At 41.6% G+C, this 19,436-nt stretch overlaps 1 protein-coding gene across 2 annotated transcripts in view; it reads right to left on the reverse strand.

Annotated features, from left to right (window-relative positions):
• Positions 1-18,355, reverse strand: part of SAMD3 (sterile alpha motif domain containing 3) — a 59,288-nt gene extending 40,933 nt beyond the window's left edge. The window contains exons 1-4 of one of the 2 annotated variants that reach the window (XM_047734108.1): positions 18,222-18,355; positions 17,889-17,988; positions 17,044-17,233; positions 13,876-13,983 (exon numbers count right to left, since the gene is read on the reverse strand). In XM_047734108.1, coding sequence (XP_047590064.1) covers positions 13,876-13,983; positions 17,044-17,233; positions 17,889-17,967 — 377 coding nt within the window. In that variant the 5' untranslated portion in view covers positions 17,968-17,988; positions 18,222-18,355. Of the gene's footprint in view, positions 1-13,875; positions 13,984-17,043; positions 17,234-17,888; positions 18,106-18,221 lie in introns of those variants that run through there. The other variant, XM_047734109.1, reaches the window with a different exon arrangement.
• Between the last annotated feature and the right edge of the window lie 1,081 nt (positions 18,356-19,436).

Consider the following 19,436-nt stretch of genomic DNA (forward strand, 5'->3'; position numbering starts at 1 on the left):
GCACAGAAGACCAAGGTTGAGCCTTGGCAGTGAGCAGAAGACATCTATCTGTTACACGGGAACAGAGACTTTCTTTTATCTCCAGCAAGATACTTTTGCTTTAGTGGAGTTAGTGCACAATGACTGATGAAAGGATGAATGTGGTCAGCTGAAAAGAGTGGTTATCTGTGCATGGCTGAATTCAATCTGGTCTCAACAATATTGTTAATATTTCAGGGTTCCTCACTGCATTCGCTAGCCTGGAGAGACAACTCACCATCTACACTCCAAATATGTCCCTCCCATCATTCCCATCCTGCCTTTCCTTAATCTCTTGCACATTGATCTCTTCCCAGTCACTTCATAAGACTATATCCTCAAGAGTCAATGATGATTTCCTAATTTACAAATCCAGGGCCTTTTAAGACTGGCCTTTTTCAAGACTTTTCTGACCACATTTAGCACAATTGACCACTTTTGCATATCTCCCTTCTTTCTCGTTTTCTACACACTATTTTACTTGCCTCCTCTCTATCTCTCCAAGAACTCATTCATTTTATTTGCTGACCTTTTTGTCCTTTATCCTCTGTGAGAGTTTGCACATGGCTTGGTCTTTGCCCTCTTAATCCTCAGTATTGATCTATGCTTTCTCCCTCCTACAGCTCACCCAACCCCCACGGCCTCAGCTCTGAGTTACATGTTGAAGGACTATAAATCATCCATAATCTTCTCTTTTCCATGCTTTATCCTCCACCTCCAGCAATTTGTACATTATTCATTTCATAGTCAACATGTCTAAAATAATTTATAATCTTTTCATTTCAAAGCCATTTTTCCATTTGCTACGACTGAATTGTCTCCCCCACCCACATTCATATGTTGGAGCCCCCATCCCCAGTGAGACTGTAGTAGGAGATAGGACTTTTATAAAAATAATTAAGGTAAAATGAGCCCCTGATATACAAGATTTGTGTCTTTATAAGAAGCGACATCGGAGAGCACACTCTCTTTCTTCATCATATTGGCCATTTGCATGCCAGGAAGAAAGCTCTCACCAGAAACCAAATTGGCTGACACCTTGATCTTGGACTTTCCAGTCTCCAGAATGTAAGAAATCAGTTTGTTGAAAACACCCAGTCTTTTTTATTATGGCAGCTGAGCTGACTAAGATAACATTCCAATTTCCATGTGTCTTTCATTGTATCACTTTGTATCTCTTTAACAACTCAGACTTAACAGTTAAATGTCTTAATTCTTCACATCTGGGTGTCATGAAAATTTCTCTGTATCTTATCTCTTATATTTGCCTACTTCTCTCCATTGTTCAAGTTACTACATTTATCCAAGCATTCATCACTCAAATGTGGACTACTTTGATAGTTAACTAGCAGAGTTCTGCTTCTGGAATGGCCTAATTAGCTCACAAAACATCACAAAACATTTTGTTTTTGTCACTGGACAAATTATCCTATGAATAATAGCTATTAGCATTGGACAACATACAAAAATAAACAACAGCAATAAAAAATTATCAGAAAACACCAGAAAGTAGAAAAAGAGCAGGCAGATTCTGAAGAGAATCTACACTTGGAAAAAAAAAAAGACATAGAATGAGTTTCCATTTTATGACTTTTGGCCTGAAGGCCGGCCTCAGGAGGTGCTGCTTAAAACTCTAATAGAAAACCTGAGGTCTTTCTGGACTACTGAATTAGTGGACAGAATTTGGGCAATCTCCTCTCCGGAAAGAGAGAAGAGAATCGTAGAAAGGTGATAGCTAGCAAGAGGAACTACGAATTCTGTGAATAAGCTGTCCAAATCTTTGGCTGATCTAGAATTACACATGTGCATAGCCCAACTAAGAATAAGAGAACTAAACTTGGATTTGGGCTGATCCCCAAGACAATTTTTAGTTCAAGTCCAACCAATTTTGTTGCGTTGCAAAAACAAACTAACCAACACTCCACACTCTTAGAGTAAATAGTACAAAATCAAGAGTATCTACACTGTGACATTCACAATGTCTAAGATACAATCCAAAATTATGTAACATAAACAAACAAAAACCCCAGAGAAGTGTGACCCTTCCTCAAGATAAAAACATTTAATAGAGTGTGATGCTGAGATGATCCAGATGTCTATGAGGACTTTAAGATACCTAGTATAACAATGTTCAGTGACTTGAAGGAAAATATGCTAGAGTGATTAAAATAATAGGACATCACAAAATTAGAAATTTTTTAAAAAGTACTAGATAGGATTAACAGTAGAATTGACATTATATAGAGAAGAGTCAGTGAGCTTGAAGGCAGAGCAATAGAAATAGTCTAATCCAAAAAATGAGAAAAGAGACTGAAAACCAGTATGGTAATAGTTCATTTTTAAAATTCTGTGTTTTCAAATTTTATCCCTGTAGATACTCATAAAACCTTCTCCTCTTGATCTTCTCTCTAATTTTACATAAACACTGATATCATCATGTCAGGGGAGCAGCCAGCTGGAACTGGTTAATGGCTTCCAGGTTACTCCTTGACCCAAGACATAGCCCAGGGACCCAGTATACTACACCAGTCTTGCTTGACATAGTAACCATGCCCAAGAGGAAGAAGCAACTCAGGTTCTAGGCCCATAGCTCCTGATCTAACTGAATGACCACAGCAAACTATGCTAACTCAGACCTAGTCATCTGAGGTCTGGACATGTAAAGAAAGCTGTCAATGATGATATTCGAAAGTAACATCTCTCTGTAGCTTGCCAGGCTACCAGGTTCCTATAGAGAAGCTCTTCCTAGCACCCTATTGCCCTGTCATGATAATGAAATGGATGTCCAAGAGGAATATCCATAAGAAGACTATCTCCAGAGAGAAGACAAACAAGATATTCAGACATGAAATAGAGCTGGAAAAGAAGCCTATATACATGGAGAGTAGGCTATTGTACATTTATTTATTTATTGTAGCCTCGTACATTTGTCCTAATCACATAACAAATTTTGCCCTAATTTGATAAACCCTTGGACTGTCACTTCAACCATTGTCTTTTGAAGCAGTTTATTCTGAAGGACCACTCATGTTGTCTGTGACTGACAACTGTCACAGTGACTGGAGTCTACAGAGGAGGTCAGCTGTCTCTGGGCTTATGTGATCTGATAACTGGACATCATGTATGAGGCACATGCAGCCCAAATACCCAAGAATCCAGCATTTGGTTGTGGGGGGGACTATTTCTTGTCTGTAAAAGAATTAAAAATACTTCAGGTATTGCAAGATTGCTGGGATTAGACAGAAGCCAATGTGGAAATTTCACTGCAGATCTAGAAGTCCCATAGTTTAAAGACCAAGTGTATGGGACAGCTGAAACTTCATCTTCAACACCTGACCGTACTAGAAGTTTTGCCCTTTCCGATTCTTCATGGGAACTTCACCATTTTCCCAATTGTTATAGGCTTGATACTCTTCCTATTTACTTACAGTGTAACCTTCAACTATCAGCCCTTTGGGTTCATGGAACTCTCCCAGAAGAAAATGACTATGATTTATTAACATATTTGAATGTAAAAATGTATGTTTGGAAGGAAAGACCTGGAACTATTCCCTGCAATAAAACCCCATTTAGAGCTATTGAACGTTGGCAGCTATTTCATCCCCCTGAAAGCAGATACTCTTGCTTTAGGGAGAATATAAACTCTTGAACCTCCAGACCAGAAAGGAAATTTTCTCATTCTTCCCTTGTACATCTCCACAAATAAAGCAGGTGATAAGGTTTTTAGATTCTGTGAACAAAAATAAAATTCATAGTGTGTAACTTCTGAACATCCCAAATTTGAATTCATCATCATAATAATTAGGACCATTCATCATATGGTCCAATTTGGGGTTATCTTATCATCAGCTATCATCCAATGTGACTTCTCAGATCCAGCCTTCTCTATCTCCAGAACATACTACTCATGTGTCTGCAGTTGTTTCTCTCACCCTGAGAGTCTGAAGTTTCCCCTCCTTCCTCTAGGCTCATCTTAAGCCCTCTCTTCTGGTGGACTTTCCTCCACTCTTCTGGCTTTTGGGGAGTCTTCCTTGTCTGCACCCCCACACATGGCCTAGTCCAGTGTTGACCCCATGGGTACTCAACTAAGTCTTGCCTCCTTATCTGCTTTGATTTCCTTGTGAATTTGTGGAGTGGAACAGTTTGTAATAAAAATGTTGTAAATGATTTAGGAACATTTGAGAAAGATATAAAATTTAATATCCTATGATAAATACAGTCTTCTATTCCATGCATTTGTGTTTTCACACAAAAAAATTGACATCTTTCCAAAAGGAGAGTTCTGTTACATTAAAAATCCCCAACCTATCTCAAAGGAACCATTGACTAGCAAGGCATCAAGCCAATGTGCCAGCAAAAAGAAAGACCACACAAGTCCTTTGGTTTGAGATACGAAAACCAATGGGACCCAGATCCTGGAGAGACAGATCTGGGATTGGAGCAGCATCCTCTGTAGACACAAAAGGTATACAAAAAGTAGGCTGTGGCTGTGGAGAATTACCAGATGATCAAACACACTCCTCTTCCCCCACAAAAATCCTCCCAAAGAAGTTCTCCTCAGTGTCTCACCCAGGCTCAGCTGTGTCCCATAAGGCTTCTCTACAGAACCAGAGTTCCCATCACACTCATCTGAATCTTGGTTGACTTTCAGAGACACAGTCATTTCATGAATTATCCCTTCTTTTTTAAACCTCAGTGCCCCAATGACACTTTTCTCCAAGGGCACCTGCTAAAGAGATCATCTGCCACCTTCAGGAACAGTGATATTCTTTTAATCTTACAAAAAAAATAAGGCTTTCCAGTTTTCCAGGAAGAAGAACAAGGGACAAATGGGGTACTTTTCTGTGAAGAATATCCATTATGGCTACAGGACTTGGTCTTCATATCCAAAGTACCTCCAGGGGTAGTCTTCCCACCTTCGGGAGAGAAAGTGGTGACAAATACTATGCTCTCCAAGGACCGGACTGAAAGACTGTGTCCCAATGGCCACTTTCTTTTGAGATCTCATTTTTCATTTTATTCTTCTCCACACCCAAGCTCACCGACTTCATACACTGACAGTGTTATTGATTGCCATGCCCAGCCCCCTGTTATTGATTGACATGCCAAAGCCGAATGACATGTGACCACAACAACATCTAAAGGCTGAGATGTTTTTGGAACCTAGAAGAAGAAGAAGGAGGCCACTAAAGGCTCAGACATCTGTTTAAAGAACTTGCTGTCATCTTAGCCTAGAAAAGAAGAGGATGTTATAATATGTCTCTTCAAAATAGTGATCACACTTCACAACTACAAGTTACACAGAAACGTCGCTCTGTTACACACCAGTGCTCTGGAAATCGCCTGCTTTATTTTAGCTCAGCAAGACTCTCCACTACTGAGAAAACAAGGCGAACAAGAAGTTTGGAAAAGCTCAGTAGAGAGATACATGCCAATGAACAAGCTGAGGTACCACCTCTGAAAACAGGGAACCATGTCACCGCAAGACATGCCTGGACTATGAAGAAAATGCTCTTCTGTTGCTGGAACTGATGGTCCCCACTGCCAATGCAGAAAATGTTTGCTCCATATTGTCAGCATTCTGATGTTTGCTTTTAATTTGTGTTTTATAGCTGCGGGCTTTCACATCTGCCATTTAAACTCTCAGGCTTCCAGAGGAATTTAGTTTCTGAAGAGCATGTGTGAACACATAGTCAGACTTAAACAGGGGGTAGAGATGTGGAGGGCATCAGGCATGTGCTGTGGCACAGACAGAGAGACTCCTCTCAAATTCTCCCCGTCTTTGGCTGCCAGTGTGAGATTCAAAGACCCAGCAGCCTTTGGGGCTCTGACTAATCACAAAAAGAAGCCTAAAATAAACAAATATTTTATGTCTTCCCATTGTTCAACTCCTCGTGATACTGACAGACCTACAAAAATCCAGAAACTTCTAGCCTTTATCTTTACTACTTATACTTATGAGCATGACAGTCACAAGAACTCAAAGATAGGTCTCACAGAGCTATCATGTCCAAGTCCCTCTTTTCTGTTTTTGTTCCTCATGCACACGTAAGCAAAAGTAGAGACGTCACCTACTCTGTTGTTGCAAAAATGGTTCAGTACTACCATTTCTACTTTAGAAGTATCAAAATCTGATCTCTCAGGACTGAATGGATCTAAGGCAGCTTAAAAAAAAAATCCACCTTTATATTACTAGACTTTTGGATCTCGACCTCACAGAGAACAGTATATGTCCTCAGAACAACTTTTGCAGGGGTCGGTGGGAGGGGGCAAATCTGGCCCAGAGTGCTGGCTTTACGTGCCTCATGGGGCAAGACCGTTAGTGACTTGGTTTTCCCCCAACCCTGCTCACCTGGGCTGGGGTTTGCCAGTTCCATCCACTATATGGCTCCATAAAAATCTCAGTTCGGCACCTGAAAGGATTCAAGTAACCTGATATATCTACTGACTATGACTGTAGGTAGATGCATTCCGTGGCTCGCTGAGGAATGGAGAAAACCAGACTTCTAAACAAAAATGGCGAGTCCCTCTCCTTGAGACGTTGTGTTAGTGAATGGTGCTCAGAATGACTCCTGTCTGGTGTTTACTTATATGTAATGCTAATGTGTAAAGTAGTGAGGAGAATAAAGGAAAGGAAAAGAAAGGAAGGGAAAGGAAAGGGAAAAAAAGGAAAGGAAGGGAAAGGAAAGGAAAGGGGGAAAAGAGAAAGGAAAGGAAAGAAAAAAAGAAAACAGGAGATGTGAAGAGAAGAGAAAGAAGAGAAGAGAAGAGAAGAGGAGAGAAGAGAAGAGAAGAGAAAAGAAGAGAAGAGAAGAAGCAAAATAAGACAAAACATAGTGAGAAGCCCTGGGCTGCTTCTATTCTATTGAATACACTATGAGACATCTCCTTCACAGTGCTATTCTGATTGTTTTCTTATTTTGGATAATGTCACCACCATCACCCAGTTGCTCAAACCTAAAATACAAGAGAAAACTTACCACTAAGCAAGATTCTTCCCTCCCCCTGGATTAATTAACCATCAAGTCCTCTTGATTTTATTTTAAATATAATTTTCGCCACTACCACTATCTTAGTTTAGACCTTCATCATCTATTGCTTAAACTTTAGTCTAGCACCTTCCTCCTCTCATCCTTTCTCCAACCCATTCCCTACATCACTATCACAATAAATGACAAAAATTCCCTGTGATCTCTAGCAGTGGTTCTCGATTCTCATTATGAACTAGAATTGTGAGTGGAATTTTAAAAAATATTGATGCACTGGGGGGCACCTAAGTGGTTCAGTAGGTTGAGCATCTAACTTTTGGTTTCAACTCAGGTCATGATCTCTGGGTCGTGGGATTGAGCCCTGGGTTGGGCTCTGTGCTCAGCGGTAAGTCTGCCTGAAGATGCCCTCCCCTCTGCCTCTCCTCCCTCTCTTTCTCTCTCTCAAATAAATAAAAAAATCTTAAAAAAAATACTAATGCACAGGTCTCACACTATCTGCTTGAGCTGCTACAACAAATTAGAATTGGGTAGCTGAATCAACAAACATTGACTTCTCACAGCTCTGCGCAGTCTGAGATCGGGGTGCCTGCACAGCTGGGTGCTTGGTGAACACCCTCTTCCTGGTTTACAAAGGCCATTTTTGGTCGTGTCCTCACATGGCGGAAGGATAGCCAGCAAATTCTCTGGCCTCTTCTTACAAGGGCACCAATGCCATCCATGAGGGAGGGCGCCAACCTCATGACATAATTACCCCCCAATGGCCCCCTTCCAGATACCATCACATTGGGATTAGAGTTTCAACATATGAAATTTGGAGGGACACAGACACTTAGTGACACTGACAGCATTGCATGTCACCAGAAATTCTCATTGGTGTCGTGCCTTACTTGCTACCCAAGGGTGGCCCCAGCCTTGGCATTCCCTAGGAACTCGTTAGACATGCTGAATCTCAGGCCCCACCCCCGGCCTATGAAATCAGAATCTGCAACTTAACGAGACTCCCCGGTGATTTTCAAGTACTGAAGAGCTTGAGGAGGACTGGTCTGGGGCCCTGGTATCATTTGTTGATACCCTGCAGGTGAACCTGAGGTACAGTTGCTCAGCTCATGCACAGAGCACAGAGCCTCCTTACCTCTTATCACCTCCCGCAACTCCATCTTCTCCACCTCTATCTCTCACTTTCCCAAAACACTCCACAGGATCCCCTCTACCTTTTCAGGGGTTTGTTTGCTTTGCTGTGAATGTCCCTTTCCTTTCCTGTCCTGTTTTCATTCAGCTGGATTTCTAATCACCTTTCAAAATCCTTACTCCATTTTTGTGAAGTATCCCCCAGAGGCTTTGTCCATATTGCTTCCCTGAAAGTCTACTTCTTTCTCTTCTGTAAGAGAAAGAAGGAGATGTCTGTCACCTGCACCTCTCCGCTTCTGCATCTCTTTCCCACACGGCAGTTGTCAGCAAACATGCTGGTCTTGTCCCTGAGAGGCAGGGGTCCTCTGGACGAGGACAACACGACCCCTCACTCCCCTCCTTCACAGTCTAAATCACGCATAGCTCATGGCATGTATTTAGTAACTTTCGTACTGAACAAAATGGGGGAAATGATTAGAACTCAAGCTTATTTCAGATCTCTGAAGACTTCATACTAGATTTAATTGGAAAGCTCAAGGGTCAGAGAAGCATTTATCAAGGGTCTCAGCCCAGTCTCCCCTGATTCTGCAGATCCTGTCTGGCTGGGCCCGCAAGTATCCTCTGCTGAAGGAAATTTCAGTTCTAGCTTAGTGACCCAGCATTCCTCACTTCATCTGGGTCTGTGCTCAAGCACCACATACTCAAAGTCAAAAGACTTCCTAAAAGTGCCATCTGAAATAGAACCCTCCTGAACCCCTCAGCCCCCACACACAGGTGCTGCTCATTTTCTACGCCCCCTCCTTTTTTCTTTGCATTACTGATCTTCATAGCACTTAAATATATTATAATGGAATGTCTCATTTATGGGCTATTTTTCTCCTCCTTTAGAATGTGGGGCTGGAGGTTTGGTCTGCTGGCCCAGACACAGCATGACCCAGAATCAGCATTCAGTAAATATTTACGTATGAGATCAATGAATGAATCCTGGCTTGGGTAAGAAATCTTTAAGTCAGTATTCCCCGCCCCCGCAGATCTGTTTTGTAATGTTAATAGATATGACCCCAGAGAAAGAATTCTGGGTGGAACAAAGTTAAATGGGTTTTCTCACTGCAGGACTCCTCATAGCATTTACTGTTTGTGTACATTGGGACATCGCTTATTAAGGACTAGAGTTACAATGTAACACTTCCAAAGCTCAGACCCTTTAGGTACAGCTATTTCAGACACCCTGGGGGGGGGGGGTGCACTCCTGCATTTCCCTCTGAGGGATCCTTGCTCTACTGGCCTGTGACAATTTATTACATGTATTGTCTTTGCTGCACTTCACTGAACCTCCTTCTATTGAGCACTGATTAAGATGCGCCGATGACTGCGATGCCCCTTATCTGAGTGATCGAGCCGACAAACAATACATCAAGTGGGGACCCACTGTCATTTGCCTAACTGGGCACAGGCAGCCAGGTAAGATCATTCTGCATTTCCAAGGAAATGGAGACCAATGACACAAATCATTAAAATAATTTTTAAATATGCATGAAACCATGACTAATTTATAATTATGCCCAAAGAGAGAAGCAAAAACATCTGCACACATATACTTAAAGTTTAAGCAAAGTGTTTCTAAGTAACATTTAGGAAACCTCTACCTCCTTATTTGATTTCATGCCTTATTAAACACTAAAAGGGAAGCAAATAGTGTAAATGAAAAACAAGGGATGGCGTTGCAAAAAAAAAAAAAAAAAAACTCTTTCCAAAGGGTCACCAGTGCTTGTTGAAGATGGGTCTTCATAATCAAGGAAGAGCATTTAACCGATTCAGTCACCTATCACCAGAGAAACCTGCATTATATCACAGTATCCTAGCATTTCCCTGGCTCCCAAAATTTATCCACTGGGACACACACATCTCTACTAGAGACTTTTCAAGGGCCAAGCTCAGGTGGTCAGCTTGCCTCTAGAGCATTCTTTTTCTTTCTTGTTTGCAAATAATCTGGGTGGAAAGCACATGGTTGTTTTAAGGACAATAGAAAAAATATCACAGGAATAATTCGAGCCACCTTGTATGGTATGATAATGGTTGCTATGTACTTGAATATGCCATCCCATTTGGACATCAAAAACTACATATGTAAGCGGAAGTTCCTATCTTGCAGAGACCACCTGTCAAGTAGGTGGAGGAGTCAGGATTCCAGAGCAGGTGTGGGTGCCCAAGTAGACACTTAGTCCACTATCTCTCCCTGTCTCTTGAGACCAGATGGCTTTGTGAAAGCCTTATAACCAAATGCCATAAGCTTTCTAGCCTGTTCCGGATGAGTGACTCATGAACTCTGGAGTTTAACTGTTACAAAGTTAGCATATTTAGCATGAACTGTATCAAGAGATCTAAAAAGAAATTGATGCTATTCAAATATATATCCCACCCCAAGGAGATATATTAAGTCTTTCATTGGATGGCGTGCCTTCAGTTCAATTTAAAAATTCCTACTTAGATTCTGTGTGCCAAGGACCATGCGGACTGTGCCAGTGCCGTGTTTACAATGACAAAAAGGGTATGGTCTTTGCCCAGAAGTTGTTTTCCGTCTCATGAGGGAATCAAGATGTTAAAGTGATCAATTCCATTATGTCTGTTTAAAAGTAAAGCAAGAGATACATAGAGGAGGGTACTATGCATAGAAAAAGAGCTCTCTGCATGGCCTGGAATAATAAAACGGAGGGGCTTGTAAATGAGAGGTTTTGAGCAGAATCCTCAAGGATGATGGGAAAGGGAAGGGGACAACCCAGACACAAAAGCCTTGCAACAGGTCCTTCTCTATACTTGTTGAAGGAATAGCACCCCAGACAGAAGGGCAAGAGGAAGGAGGAAGGGAGGCAGGGGGGCTCCAGTGAGTTTAACTCACACAGCTGGATGACAGAGTCCCTGTCTGAGACAGGATGTGGGAAGGGAATCTTCAATCCAGTCCCCCATCCCCTCACCCCCCATAGGCAAGGCTCTGGATAAAAGGCAAGACCAGAGTGAAAATATTTAAAATAAGTGTATTGCCTTTAATCTGCCTCTGTCCACAACACAGCTGGTTGCCCAAGAGGGGACATGGGGTACATGCTGGACCCCTTAATTTCTCTCCCTCAGACGCCGAACAAAGCAGCACTGAAAGACTGACTCTGTTGGCTGGGATGAGCAGTTTTCAGGGAGAATTTTCTTCGAAGTCAGTGCTACGGCAAGGTAGTTACATGCCAGGCATGTGAGTAGTGTGGGACAGCCATGAGTAGTGGGATAAACTCATCCTTGTGGTGAGAAGCAAGAGAAGAAGGCCGACAAAGAAAGCAGAACAGAGATGGAGATGGCCATCACACGGCTCCATGGGGTGTGGGGGGCAGCTTCCTCTTTGCCCTGGGAACTTACAGGCTTTGTCTCAGCATATGATATGAAATGTTTTTCTTACAACAGACTCCCCCTGTCTGGGGTTAGTTGGAGTGGATCTGTGTCTCTTGCACTGAAGTATATACTAAGGTGGGGGACACGAGGTCACTTTTTGGACATATTTAACTCTGAGGTGTTTGTGGATGGAGAGGGCAACAGGCAGTCCCAGGGATTAGGAGAGACTTACCGGCTACAGAGAAAGATACGGGAGTATCTGCTCTGCTTTCCAAACCCTCCGTTGTCTCTCCATTTCTAAGCCATTTCTGTTTTTTCTGCCCCCTGTGAAGCGCTATTAGGGATGAGAGACAACTGTGTTCCTCTGACCAGCCATGTGAAAAAAATGCAGTAATGATCCTTCTGTGCTGGTATCACAGAACCGTTATGAGGAAGAAACATCATCTGAAGGTTTAGAAAAGAGAGGGGTGCCTAGGTGGCTCAGTGAGTGACGTGTCTGACTCTTGATTTTGGCTCAGGTCATGATCTCTGCATTGTGAGGTCTAGCCCTGCATCAGGCTCTGGGCTCAGCACAGAGTCTGCTTAAGATTCTCTCCCCATCTCCCTCTGCCCCTACACAGCCCCCCACCCCCACTCATGCTCCCTCTCTTAAAAAAAAAAAAAAAAAGACTTAGAAAAGAGAAAAGACCTACAGAACCCATAGAAGGCAACAGCCTCATCACCCACTGGCAGCAAATAAGGAGAGAAAAGTCCTATGAAAATGGGACAACTACCTGGAATTGTGTTCCAGGAGCCTGAAAGCAGTGCCCTGAGTGCTTTCAATGGGCTTCTGCTGTGCTCAGCTCAGTTACAGAAGGGACTGTTTGTTTCTGGAAGCTGAAGCTGATGGAAGAAGTACTTGAGAACTCATGGTTCATTCCATGCACCCAGAGCCCATCAAAGGAAAACACTCAAAATCCACAAGCACTCATGGGCAGAAAGCAGGGGGAATGAAGCCATCATTAAAATGTATTTACATCTCCTGAACCGTAGTTCAGACCAGGAAGACCATCGGGACTACATCTCACCTTGGTCATTGCCGTCCACATACTTGTTTACCTCCCCAAGCAGAAGGCAATGGTATCAAGGAAGATGGGCTCTAATACCAAGAGATCTTTGGGAGCTGGAGTCTTTGTGCCCAGGGGTAGGGTGCAAGGTTGAAGATGGTGAAGAAGGAAAGAGGACAGAGAGGACAGCCCAGATCCAAAGTCTATTTTGGAATAGCTCCTGATCAAAGGTGCAGCTTTTTCCTGACTTTGAGGGGTTGCTGGGGCCTGAGGGCTACTGCCTGTGGTCCCCTGAGACCCTCCCCTGAAGGCAGTAGATCCTGCCTGAAGTGAGAATGACATATTCAGGAAAACTAGCCAGAAGCCTCCGGACTTCTTTAAGTCTCAGTTTCATCTACGACCATACCACCCTGAACATGCCCGATCTTGTCTAAGTCTCAGTTTCACTCATTTATCAAACAGAATAATGCTCACCTTGCAGGACTGATGTGGACTGAATGAGATGATAATGGGAAAGTTGAATGAAAACTATAAAGCTCCCCCACTCCTCAGTTTGACTCCTCCCCACCCCCAGCTTGACTATTGCCTGATTATTCTCCTATGCGAGTTGACGTCTCTCCTTTCAATACCAGGATATTTTTAAAAAAAGCATTTGTTGGTGGGTGACTGAGAACCATAAGCGTCATGACTGATGCACAAACCACACAGGTCAAGTGGCCGGGGAACGCCAGTAGGCCGCCATGACTCTGTACCACATCTTACCTACATCTGCCCTTGAGGCTTTGTCTGACTTTCATATTCCTGGGTCTAATTCTCTAGGTTTATGGTTTTCCTTTGTTTCAATTGTAGCCCATATATGGAAATACTACACGATGTAAAATCCAGTGTAGAAATACAAGGAAATATTTGCCAAAGCAGCATGTCCATCAGAACCGTCAACTTAAATCAACTACAATGCCAAATTCAAAACAAAAGCAAAGACACCACAAAAGCATACTCTATGGGGTATTATTTCCTGAATAAATGACATTTTTGTGGCTACTGCCAATCATCCCAGTTTATGACAGAGGAATCCTCTTTCTCCTTAACATGTACTTGAATGATGCTTACTATTATCTCCAAACTTCACTTTTCCAATATAAAGATCACAAGTTTTTATCTTCATCTTTTACCAAATCTCTTCATCACTTGATTAAAGATTCCCTTCTGGTAAAACAAAAGGTTCCTGCTTTAGAAATGCATTTAAACACAGGACATCTCATAAAAAATAAAGACAAATATTATCATTCAGCTTTAAAATGTTTAGAAGTTAGCAACCCCACCTCTGTTTCAGTACTCTTTGGTCGATTAGTCCATTTTCAAGGTTTTCAGCTGCATAGAAAGATGGTGTCTGCTGCCCACAGTTGGCTGGACTAGGGAATTGTTCATCCCTGTCACCAAGAAAGAAGAGTTGGGTTAGGAGCTGTTCAACAGGAGCCACAGCTGTTGAATCTCATGGCTGCTCCGAGGGTAGAGACAGCCCACAGTGACACCATAATCTGAGTCTACCTTCCAGCTCCATGTTAAGGGTACAACTAAGAGAACAGAAAAGAAAGGACACTCTGGAGTCATCTCACACAGTGGTTCATACATGCCGGGATGCAGACTGATACCTGCTCACAATGCTGTTTGCTCCAATCGGTCATATTATAAATGGTGTTATGGCAATCCTTTCTTCTTTGAAATGATGGTGATAACAGAATGTTATCTTTAGGGTGCCAGGGTGGCTCAGTTGGTTAAGCAACTGCCTTTGGTTCAGGTCATGATCCCAGAGTCCTGGGATCGAGTCCCGCATCGGGCTCCCTGCTCTGTGGGGAGTCTGCTTCTTCCTCTGACCTTCTCCCCTCTCATGCTCTCTCTCACTGTCTCTCTCTCAAATAAATAAAATATATTTTAAAATGTTATCTTTATTGGTTAGTATCTCTATTCTGCCAAAAAACAAAGTAATTAACTCTACATCAGATTCCTTCTCCAGTCCCTGCCATTTTGGGGGGTGGGGGAACGTCTCTTCTCTGTGGAATCCAATACCCTTAGAACCACAGTCCACTAACTGCCCCCCTTTACAGCTGGTACGGCTGAAGCCCAGAAGGAAAAGCAAGTTGCTCACAACCTCAGGCTCCTCAGGAGCGGTGCCAGGAGTTGACCTCAGTCTTCTGACTTTCTTTGATTTCTCTACCAGCTGCAGCAACAACAGCAACCGAAAAGCAACTGCAAATACTCCCACCTATTACACGTTCCTGTGATTTGCTCAAGTTGGAATAGGATGCCAAATACTCTGGCCAGATGTGGCCTGCAAATACTTTTCAAAAGAACATACCGGCAACCATTAGCCATTAAAAGAAGTCTGCACTCGAGTTGAAACCCATCTGCAATCTCTGACCCAGAATGCCATTATCGACTCTTTAGAAGGAGTCTTAAGCATCTTTTAGTCTACCTACTTCATTTTGCAGTTGAAACTAAAAAAAGCCAAGCAAATCTCCAAGGTTAAATGAGTAGCTATCATCAGAAGAAAGGTTTGAAATCAAGTGTTTTGAAACCTAGCTTCAGGGTTCTGGTTACTACGCCCAGTTTCCTATCTTTAGTAAGCACTTCCTGAAAGGGTTTAATTAAATAGCATATTCTCAGGCAACAAAATATTTGTCACATGACAACATATTATTTGACAATAAGCAAATATAACCAATAAGCACTTAAACCAAGTATAACCAATAACCCCACCTGCAACTGTGGCTTTGTACCAGATTAATTTAACCAATCCTTAAAGTGGTTAAGCTCTTTACCACGTAGAGTGAAAAGCCCCTGCTCATCAATTCCTGGATTACCAATGTTTCAAGTCTTGGCTACACTTGTAAATGGCTTTCTTTACCAGGGTAACAAAGCTTAAAATTTAACATGAGACTGCTTTGAAGGAGGAAAGATTTTCTCAAAGCTTATGATCCAACCAATATCAGTGTGAATTAACATGAAGTTAGGTACTGTATCACTTTTCGCAACCTACAGATGAAGCAACAGGAATGTCAACATTTAACATAATCAGTCCAAGGTGTCGTAGAACCAGGAATGCAGCCCAGATTTCCTGGCAGTCCAGCTAGTTCTCATTTACTGGAGAACACTGTAAACTGATCCGCAGTGGAAACAAGGCTGTCTGTTTTCTTCCAAGCTGGGCCTCAGGCAATATCAAGATTCTAGTCAACTGAGGGGAACTTCCAACTTAGAAGTCCAACCCATCCAAGAATGCTGGGAAATTACTTTAAGGTTCACACCCACCCTTTGCTGGAATGGCGTAAAAGCATGCTATGGGAACTGCATCAGAAGTCACATACTGAAGAGTGTGATTTTTACACAGATATGTTAAAACAATGTTTAGGAGAAATCCTTGAAATAAATCAGAGGATAGAATCTTCAGAGCAATCACGGACCACTCCTTTGAGACCACCTGCCCCACTCTGTGTTCTAAATACCCAAATATCCTAGAAATTAAATTACTGAGGCCAAGTCTCTTTAACCTTGTATTGCTTATCAAAGAGCAAGGCAACAATTATTACAGATTTAATCTGAAAAACTAAAGACACAGAATAGATTCCATCGAACACCATAATCTTACTTTAAAAATTAATGAATAATAGATCTGTGGCAATTATTTAATCTTTGAAACTTGGCAAAAAGTCTCAAATGCAGAAAAACCAAGTCAGAATGCTTGAAATGATCCTGTGGCATATAGATTTGTAAAGTGAACATTTTAATTTGGTAACTCCAGCTATCGCTTCTTTCCATTGCAGAAGTCAGTGATAAAAACAAAACAAAACAACAACAACAACAACAACAACAACAACAAAAACCCATCCCTGAATCTCAAAGGCACCACCAATTCTTCGATGTGATTTCTGTGGGGTGTGATCATAGCATTCAGGATTCGAAGAATACCCCTGAGAAATTAGAAAACTCATTGTGGCAAGAGTCTTCAGCAAATGATTCTGCGAAGCCTCTAGAGAAGAATATAAATTACTTACTATAAGAAATTCTTGGCAAATACATTCATGAATAAATAAACAGTTTTGGGGAAAAGCAAAGGAGCCGTAAAAGATGCCTTTCCTAAAACCTGATTTTAAAAAAACCCCAAACTGCAGGAGTCCCTTTGCACTGGTGTTCTATGTACACTGCAACCGCCTGCTACAGAGCTTTCTATGTAGGAACTCCCAGTTCATGGGACTTCCCTAACAACTGGGGTCATTGTTCAAAAAGCAGTGTATTAAAAAAATAAAAGAAAAGATGTAGATTGATTCACGAAACTTTGCAAAAGTGTCCTTAACAAAGATATTAGAAATACTGTGCCTACAAATTTGCTGAAAGTGGTCACAGTTTTCAAAGCATTTTAACCCCCACATGTCATGCTCTAGTCCACATCGAGAAAGCACAGCATCAAAACTAAGATCATTCGAGAACAGACTTACTCAGGGGCTGCTCCTGCTTGAGCGAGGGGGGCTGTTTCTCTAGGGCTCCCAAGGGGCTCCAGTCTTTGACTCTTCTGCTTATATTTTTTAATTAAATCCATCAGAACAGCCTGGTGCCCAATTTTCTTCACCAGTTGCTGAACCATCCGATCATTAAGAGCTAGAAGTGCGGCCCCACTTACTTCTTCCTCTGGGAAAAAGAAAAATAAATGTCTCCACATGCTTGTCCAGTCCACACACACACAAAACTCTGAACAGGCAAAGTCACTTCTGGTGTTAAAAGGATCATCTAAACTTGCCCTCTGAAGTTACAAAATTATCTATCTTGACAAAAGAAAGAACACTGACACCTTATCATTCCCAACAGCTGTCTGCTCCTAGGAAAGTATCAGAACATGGAGTCACAAAGAAACTTTTTGCTTCCCCAGGGGGCCTCCCCACTTTCAATTATTCTCTGTAAGAGGCACTGTTTTTATAAGAAAAAAGGTTTCTCTGAAAATCCTTCTTAATAGTAACTCCCAGGCAATATCCAATACTTGTAAATCCAACACTGATCAGAGCACAGGCTGCCTTCTTTAAGGACAAAAGCGGTATCAAATGCCAATAGCCAAGGTGTATTTTGACTAGCTCTTCCTACTTGGCTTTATTTCAATTCTTTTTCGAATATTACATCCTCCTCTGGATGTTAGGTACAGTCAGTAAAGAAAGGGAAGTTCCCCAAAGTAGCAACTCCACACCCACATTCGCATGCATTAGGCAACAAGAGTAACTAATTACCAGTAACAGAGGACACTCAATAACTAGGCTACCCTGTTAATATTTTTTTCAAAGTGTAAACAACTCACCTTGAAACCTATGAACTAGCTCTCCTAAGTTTTTCTCCACCAACCAACTGCAGACCTGATCAACTGACCAGGTTTCCATGGCTGTGTCCTGTAAATACACCTGTAGAATGAGAGGTCAGAGAAGGATTCTTCCGTTTTTCTCTGGGATTGTTGTTCTTTTATTTTTTGTTTTTTGTTTTTTCCCCAATCAGCTCTCTAATCTCAGCTCCTCCCTTTGCCAGACTCTTTGAGACTCTCAACACAAAGCTTCTTTAAAATTACTCTTTCCTGAATACACATCTAAAAGTTGCTAATAAAACAAATACTCTTTTAAAAAATGAGACCGGTTGGAACCTATTTCCTAGTCTCCTTTCTCGAATGTCTTCACCTTCTCCGACTTTTTTTCCACAGGCATCCCTCAGCTTTACTAACAGCCCGCCAAAGCGGTACAATGGTACCCAATCCTGTACCATTAACACCCAGGTCTCCTCACAAAGAAAAGAAAGGTGTGAAATTCACCACTACTAGGCTCATCAGGAAGTGGTTGACATTTACAAAAGGGGTGGGCAGGGGAGGAAGGGAGGAAGGATCAGATAAAAGCCTGACGGAGATACTTAGTAAACCAAGACTGTTTAACCCCTTGTGGCTCCCAGCTAGGAAAGACAGCTAGTCCTCCTGATTACTTTGGTTTAACAAGGGGATGAAGTACCAAGCAGATTTCTCAAGAGAATCTGAATGTTTCTTTCCTTCCTTCTGTTAATACCCTTTATATTCTATTCAGTCCTAGAACTTTATTAAACAGCATTATGATTGGTAAGATAACTAGGAAAAAGAATCACGTTGATTGAAAACTTTAAAAGAATTGAGTTGGGCAAATTTAAAATGGGAAGATAAATATGTTAATAATCGTTAAGTGAATGATGTATATACAAAGCTGGCAAGATATGTTCTTCAACTATTCAGTTATTTTTACATGCCATTATTCTTCTGCAACTGCTTAGAAAATTTAACAAGTGTACCAATTTAAGGATGCCTTGCTGGCTCAGTTGGTTAAGCATCTGTCTTCAGCTCAGGTCATGATCCCAGGGTCCTGGGATCAATTCCCACATGGGGCTCTTTGCTCCGCAGGGAGCCTGCTGCTCCCCCTGCTTGTGCTCTCTCTCTCTCTCTCTCTCTTTCTCTCTGACAAATAAATAAATATAATCTTTTTTTAAAAGCATATCAATTTCAGTAATTTTTAAAATTTCTCTTAGTATCTCAGTCCCTGTTTTTATAATTCCATCCAAATTACTTTAAATGGACCAGGGAGGAACTGAAAACAAAACAAAACAAAACAAAACATTTTCATCTTTTAGCATTACTTTTTATTTCATCCTTTAAACAATGCAGATTTACTTGTACATCGAGACGCTGACTCTTCTATGAAAACAGCACAAAGCTACTCTTAAAGAAATGGAACCATAAGGAAAGATACAGATATTTATTAGATTGTGTATTTAAATTTTATTGCCAGAAGTTCTCAAAATTATTATTATTGTGTTTTTCGTTTTTGCGGATTTGAGTCCGTTA

The sequence above is a fragment of the Lutra lutra genome, chromosome 6, assembly GCF_902655055.1.
Source record: "Lutra lutra chromosome 6, mLutLut1.2, whole genome shotgun sequence".
Taxonomy (NCBI): Eukaryota; Metazoa; Chordata; class Mammalia; order Carnivora; family Mustelidae; genus Lutra; species Lutra lutra.